We start from the raw sequence: 7584 nt of genomic DNA, 5'->3' as shown, positions 1-7584 counted from the left end.
GGGTGGGGGGAGGGGGGAGGTTGGGCTTGGGCTATTTAGGTATCCAAGTCTAATTAGGCCCATTTTAAAGTCTTTAGAGTTTCAAGGGCTTTTGTTGGACTTATAATTGGGCCTAAAGTTGATTGTGAATATTGAAACTTTTGAGTTTTGACATATTTCACTACCATATATACATATTTTACCTCTAGTTTAGTGTAAATTACATACTCATAGTTCTAATATGAACTTACAATCTATTACTTATAATTTTATAATTACATTAATTCCTTAAAAATAAAAAAATAAATAAAAGATACAATTATTGAAGCTCGGATACATTAAATATTATCTCGAATACAATAATATGTAGCTCGCATACATTAAAAACTAGCTCGGATACATTAAAAATTAACTCAGATACATTAATATGTAGCTCGGATACATTAAATACGGGCTAGCATACATTAATATGCAGCTCGAATACATTAAAGAAATAAGGTATTTTGGAGATTTTTAAAAGTAATAGGGGATAATGAAAATAAGTAAAACAAAAGGTGTGTATTTCTATAATTTGTCATTGAAAAGATTACACATAATATCATTTTTAAAATAATTATACTGTATATTTTAAAAAATTAAATCAGACTGACAAATCTCTTAAATATGTTAATTATCTTAAAATCTAATCTCCTTAATTAGTGAGATATTAAAGGTATCTTTGTATTATCTACAATAAGATAAGTTTTAAAAGGAATATTAAATCTTGTCAAAGACGCAAGCAAAAAAAATATAATAGAAAAAATACGTAAAATCTGTCTTATTTTAATTTACACAATAATAAATATATTTATATACATCATAATCTTTGGTTAATAGACAAAATTAAAGTAAATAGAAAATTATAAAATCCACATTAGATAAGAATTAGTCCTAAGTGGATAACGATTGTCGATTTTGCCACTCTTTCGATATGGAACTTTTTTTTAGAAAATAAAATACCTTTAATTAAAAAGGATATTAAAATTAAAAAGATCTTTAATGAATGATTTATAGGGCTAAAAAAAATTGCCACAATTTAAGTTGATATTTTGGGCTTTTTAAGAGTCTATTGACTGTAAATTTATGTGAAATCTTTATTTTTTTAAAATGAATATTACTATGATAAAAATAATTTTCAGTGGTATTAAATATTTATATTAATAAAAAGTGCTAAAGTCTTTACCGGCATTAGTTAAGTGTCATTAGAACCAATATCGTTAAAGGCTTTAGGGACATATACAAAGAGTGTCAATTGCCGCTAAAAATACATATTTAGCAGCAATTAAGAATTAATTGCCGCTAATAATTACTTTTGTTGTAGTGTATATATATTTGCATCTACATAAAAAGTACTATAAGTCAAAATAATCGATAATTTAAAATAATTAAAAGATCTAAAAATTTTACGATCAATAATACACTTGTTTGAGTTTCAAAATTTGATTATCAGATAGATTCAGACAGAGAAAATATAACTTATCATAATATTGAGATATTTTTCAAATAGTGATCAAAACATTAGTACTTGATTTTTAAAAAAAATTATGTCATTTAGCATAATCATGACAATAATCTTTATCTTAAGGAAATACCAAATAAAATCGTACACATCTATTAATTTTTTTAATTTTTTTATTTCATGCATGCATGTGGAAAAAATTAAAAATGCACGTCTCCTCAACTTTTAAGTACTTATCCTTAATTAAAAAGACGATAAATATCTTACGTGTGAAATTATACTAATATATTATTATAGCTGTTGAATTTAATATCAAACTAAATCGACGTATTATAGCATAACATAATATATATTATTTTTTGGATTTAATCAATGTATTACATTCCATATATTGCAGCATGATAAAATTTGTCATATATTTATAAAATGAAACTTATATTGATAGGGAAATAACATATTGTACCATCATTTCATTATAACTTATCATGAATATTTTATTAAATAACTTTGTTCTTTAGTGGGTCAATTTCGCATCGATTTATTAAAAGTCTTTGATTTGGGTCCAAATATTATTTGAAGCTAATAAATTATGCTTTCCTCACTATCAAACAAAGAGTAGGCAATATATACGAGATGACATGTAGGACAGATATTCAAAAAAATTAAATAATTTGATCGAAATCACGTCTAAGCTAAAATTCAAAATTTATAAACTTAAAATTTTTGAATATATGCGCCTCTATAGCTACCTAATCAGTTTTATACTAATTATGTTATTATATAGTTAATAATAAAATATAAATTGTATATTATATATTTGGATACTTTAATGGGTATTTCAATATTTGCTCTTAAAAATATCAAATGCTAAGTTTTTAAAAATTTATATTCCACATCATACCAAATATCATAATATCGAAATTATGATATTCAAATTTAATATTTACCATATCATAACCAGTATCCTTAATTATAAACAAGTTAACTTCAAATATATTTCTTCGTAAAAAACCATTCACCAAAACATTTATATCAAATTGTTAAAAGTGAAAAAATTTCAATTTTAAAAAATATTTGGATCAATCAGTTAAATAAAAATAAATGTCATGAAATTATAATTGATTAACTAAAATTAATTAATTTGTACGAAAGAGAAATACATTTTTTTCTCGATTTGTACATTATAATGGAGCCCAATATGCTGCTAAAGAGTTGAGGCACATTTTTTTAACATAGTGTAATATCGTTTTTTTTTAAGATAGAAAAATTTGGTTGAAATTCTTTTTTTATAGCGTTACGAGTTTTCTTGCCTTACTTTCAACTTTTTAAAAATCATTCTTTAATATAGAATTTTGTTTGGATGTATACATATCTTTATCTTTTACTTTTATAATTTAATTTAGAGAGGTGATTTTATTAAATCGTCAGCTTAAAAAATTCGTATTTTAAATTATGCTTCGAAAGAAATGAAAGGCTATAATAATATTTTAAAAAAATACTATATGAATTACAGAATTTGCTCACCTAATAAATTATGGTACCAGTTAAAAAATCTCAATAAAGTCTAATAGAAATCATTGAAACTATTTGACACTATTAAAATCAAATAAACAATACGTCATGTCTAGTGATTAGAAAACATATTTATGAAAATGGTCAATTGTCGATGCATTACAAAATTTTATCTATATTTGTGAAAATAACTTGTATTATAAAAACTAAATTGGGGTGATTAAGATTTTTTTTTTGTCTTTAATTATTTTTTTATTTTTTTATTTGTTTATTTTAACAAATCAGGATAGAATATTTTTTTGTTTATCAATTATGCTCTCAATTAATTAATTATGAAAAATGTAGAACTTTTTGAAATCATAAAATTTTAATTCTTCAACTACATAATTAATAAGGGTAGAATGATAAACTCATTATATTAATTAATTTCTTTTAATATATGTGTCAATTCAAAAATAGACAAATAATTAGAAAAAAAAAACATTGCATGATTATTAATTAGTCATTCATTTCATTAAAATATTATGAATATATATTAATATCTACCTAAATGAGATTTGTGTTTTAACTATACAGTTAAGTTATAATCACATTTTAGCAATATTATCTTGCATTGCTTCTAATAAACTCTGCAAAGGAATTTTGAATGATCAAGATCGAAATCATAATTGAATATAATTTTTATCTAATAAATTTAATTAAGAAATTAAGCTACATTATTACTATCTAATATTAAAAGTCAATAACCTATATGTAATGTAACATATAATAATGCTCACAATGGTCAAAGCAAGCCAACTATAAAATGAGAATAAATTCTTTAAAGTGTAAGCAATGACCTATTTGACTATTGGTCTTATTCTGCTAAATATATAGATTATTTGGATTAGAAATTTATTTTTTAAATATTAAAAGTAATTTATAAATATATGGTGATATATTTTTGAATAGAAGCATTAAAATTGTTAAAAAATAATCACATGAGGCCACTCCCTTCATTTTGAAACGAGATTTAGACAGTAAAAAAGATTTTTAAATCTTGTAATTTTAAGCTAGATATGTATAAAATATATTAAATTATTTTCAATTTTATGTTTTGAAACATAACACTTGAAAAGTAATTAATGAATCGCCTAAAAATAAATAGATATTTTTTTGAAACAAATTAAATATAAGTAAGACAAACAAATTGAAACGAATGAAACGTAAAGATATTCTTATGACAAGGAAAATCCATAGTCGCTACTCTTTGGAGTTTGGACGCATATAGGGTAAAATCCCCTCCTATGCTATAGCTTATAGCCCGAAAACGACACAAAAGAAGTAACATGCACCAGACAAACTCGGTGCAATGAGCTTGATCCAAAAGATAAAACTCTCTACTTTTGTTGGCAACAGATATTAAACTTGAAACATCCAATAAAAGAATCTCAAGCCAAAATCATTGAACCACCCCGAAGAATAACAAGTAAAATAATTGAGTTACAAATATTTTACTACTAGTATTTATTTATCAAGTACATAAATAAATTTAAAAGCCTTTTGAGCTTATAAGCTTAGCTAAACAATGTTAAGATATCCATAATTAAAGTTGTTTAAAATTGAATAAAAATTAATAATCAAAATAAAAGAAAAAGTTATTCAATTTATTAATATGGGTAACAATTTTTTTAAATCGAATTCTCAATTCTTAACGACTAAAATATTTTTTCTTAACAAATTAACTGATAATCCAAAAGATTATATTTATATAAATCATTCGAATATATATATATATAGAGAGATCTTGACTTAAAATTTTTAGTTTAAACTCTTATTTCTATCTGTCTCAAACTCCTGGTACATAAGGTGTAGTGTTTGCTTATAAGTAAAATGCAATTTGTCAACTTGATTTTGCCTTATTTCTATGTAATTTTTGAATAAAAAAAATTAGATAAAATCTCAACTGTTAAATCGATAACTAAACCAATAACAATTTATCAATAATAATTCTATAACAATTTAACATATATAAAAATTAATAATTAATAAATTAAACTACTATAAACTTTAAAATCAAATTAAAGCGACCGATACAAAGCTATCCCTAATATTGATGAAACATTAGAATACATATTATTTTTTAAAAAATAAAAATAAATTGTTTCATTAAAAAAGTCAAACTTTACAAATTGTCAAATCAAAAAAATTAGAAAATTTTTTTTTAGAAATCTCTTTCTCACTTCCCCCTATTAATATCTGCCAAAACACTCCATTTCTCCAGTCACCGGCGCCGGCGACGATATTTATGAATTGACCAAATTACCCTTCTTCTCTCCTACAACAACACCAGATAATCGGAAGGACTTGAAGGTAATTTTCGCATGGGCGCATCATTGTCCAGCCTAACGGAGAACGAATCGACGGCCAACGGTAGACCTGGTCTCGGCGATATACCGGAAAATTGTGTAGCCTGTGTGTTCATGTACCTTACCCCACCGGAAATCTGTAATCTTGCTAGACTTAACCACGCCTTTCGTGGAGCTGCATCTTCTGACTCAGTTTGGGATTCTAAGCTTCCGTCTAATTACCACCACCTGCTCGACGTTTTGCCTCAGAGAATATACGAAGGTTTTTCCAAAAAAGATATCTTTGCTTTCTTATCTCGTCCTGTTCCATTTGATGACGGCAATAAGGTATGTATAGAGTCTTGGGGTTTATCTGATATTTTCATTGTTTAAGCTTCTGGATCAGAATTGCTATTTGGGATAATGTTCTCTATGTTTCGATGAAGAAATGCATAAATTTTGAGTTGAATTTAAGTGGTAATCTTGAATTAGCTGTTTTGATATTGGTGATTATGCTGTGATATCTGTAATTTACCAGCATCAAATAGAGCTTTATGTTGAGATGGGAGTTTTCGAAGTGCTAAATTTACTTATGTTAGAACTAGAAGTCTAAAGAATAGTAAGAGTATGAGAGTCAACTTATTCGATTTTCTGAGTGAATTCAGACATCGAATATGATATGAAATGAGCGTAAATGAAGTAGGGATTCATCTAGCTGGTCCAAACTTGTTTGATATGAAATGAAATTAAATGAAGTAGGGATTCATCTAGCTGATATAAACTTCTTGTTTGCAACTGAAGTAGTTAAACAACAACATACCCAGCGCTATCTCACTTGTGGTATGAGGAGGGTAGAGTGTACGCAAACCTTACCCCCTTGCCTTGGGAGGTAGAGAAGTTGTTTCAGTTTGGCTCAAAATTGTTTATGAAGAAAACATAGTCTAAGAGGAAAGTTCTTCACTTTCCAAATAGTGATGATGTGAACTTCATTGGGAAAGAGTCCACTTCCTTTTTTATCACTGACTAAACAAAAAAGATTACTTCTTGGGCACCTGGTTAGTGGGGAAGGATGAGAGGTTTGTAGATCTTTTTTGCTTTCTGGCTAAAAATTGTGGTGATAAAGTATAAATTGATGCTTTGTTTTGCTAATATGTACTTTTCTTTCAATGGGGAGAAATTGCAGGAAGTTTGGTTGGATAGAATTAGTGGAAGGATTTGCATGTCTATCTCCACGAAAGCAATGTTGATAACTAGTGGTGAAGACAGAAGACATTGGAACTGGTTTCCTACTGAAGAGTCAAGGTTAGATTAGTATGTTTAAATTATATGTAATAAATGTCTTAATTGATTAATAAGATCACTTGATTAGAGTGCCAATTTGTCATTAGCTTTCAGTTCATCCTCTTTTCTCTTGCGAATCTCAGACAAGTTGTTTCGACTTTGGTTTAACTTCTTTGATCTCATTGCCAGTACATGGTGAAGACAGTGCCTAAGATTAATAACCTCTAGTTTTTTTTTTGTTGGAACTGGTAACTTTGACTCTAGTTTCTTTATCATGAGGGTAATCACTGTTAGTTCCCACAAATGGGCGGGTTGGATCAGATATGGGCAGGTTGAAAAAGGATTAGAGAAAAATGGATAAAATGGCCGACCTGCCCGCCGTACTTAATAATGGGTAAGAAACAGGTAGAGTGACGGATAGTACGGATACTCATATTGCAGTTCACTTATCTATCTTGGATGGTAAAATGAAAACCAATTAGGCAAGATTTGAAATAGTAATTTTTTGGGGTAAAATAACACAAATCAACATGATTTCATAATTGAACAAACACAAACTAATAACTCATTTCCCTAAATTAAGATAACGATAGGATTTAGCATTATTTGAAACAGATTAGAAATTTGGGTTCTTCCTAATTATGAACCCCAGAAGGCATATTAACTGAGGCATGTAAAACCGGCTAATTTCTAATCCAAGTCTTCCTTTTAGGGTGTGTTTGGTATGGAGGAAAATGTTTTCCATGGAAAATGCTTTCCTAGAAAATGTTTTCTTGGAAAACAAGTAGATTTTGGACTTATTTTCTCATGTTTGGTTGGTGAGTAGAAAATATTTTCCGGAAATGATTTTTAGTTTTTGATTTATTAATGAAATTTGTTTTTGAGAGACATTTTTTATTTTTACTTGAGTAAAAAATAATTTATGACATTGAAAATATTTTTTAAAATCAAAATTATTATTATTTTGGGGTGGTGGTGGGGGTGGGG

At 27.0% G+C, this 7584-nt stretch overlaps 1 protein-coding gene across 1 annotated transcript in view; it reads left to right on the top strand.

Moving 5' to 3' along the window:
• Nucleotides 1–5186: 5186 nt before the first annotated feature.
• Nucleotides 5187–7584, top strand: part of LOC107029526 (F-box protein PP2-A15-like) — a 6982-nt gene continuing 4584 nt past the window's right edge. The window contains exons 1-2 of the mRNA XM_015230958.2: nucleotides 5187–5664; nucleotides 6500–6618. Coding sequence (XP_015086444.1) covers nucleotides 5353–5664; nucleotides 6500–6618 — 431 coding nt within the window. The 5' untranslated portion in view covers nucleotides 5187–5352. The remainder of the gene's footprint in view (nucleotides 5665–6499; nucleotides 6619–7584) is intronic.

The sequence above is a fragment of the Solanum pennellii genome, chromosome 9 (assembly GCF_001406875.1).
Source record: "Solanum pennellii chromosome 9, SPENNV200".
Taxonomy (NCBI): domain Eukaryota; kingdom Viridiplantae; phylum Streptophyta; class Magnoliopsida; order Solanales; family Solanaceae; genus Solanum; species Solanum pennellii.
Note: the sequence above shows the minus strand (reverse complement) of the source record. Positions and strands in the feature narration are given on the sequence as shown.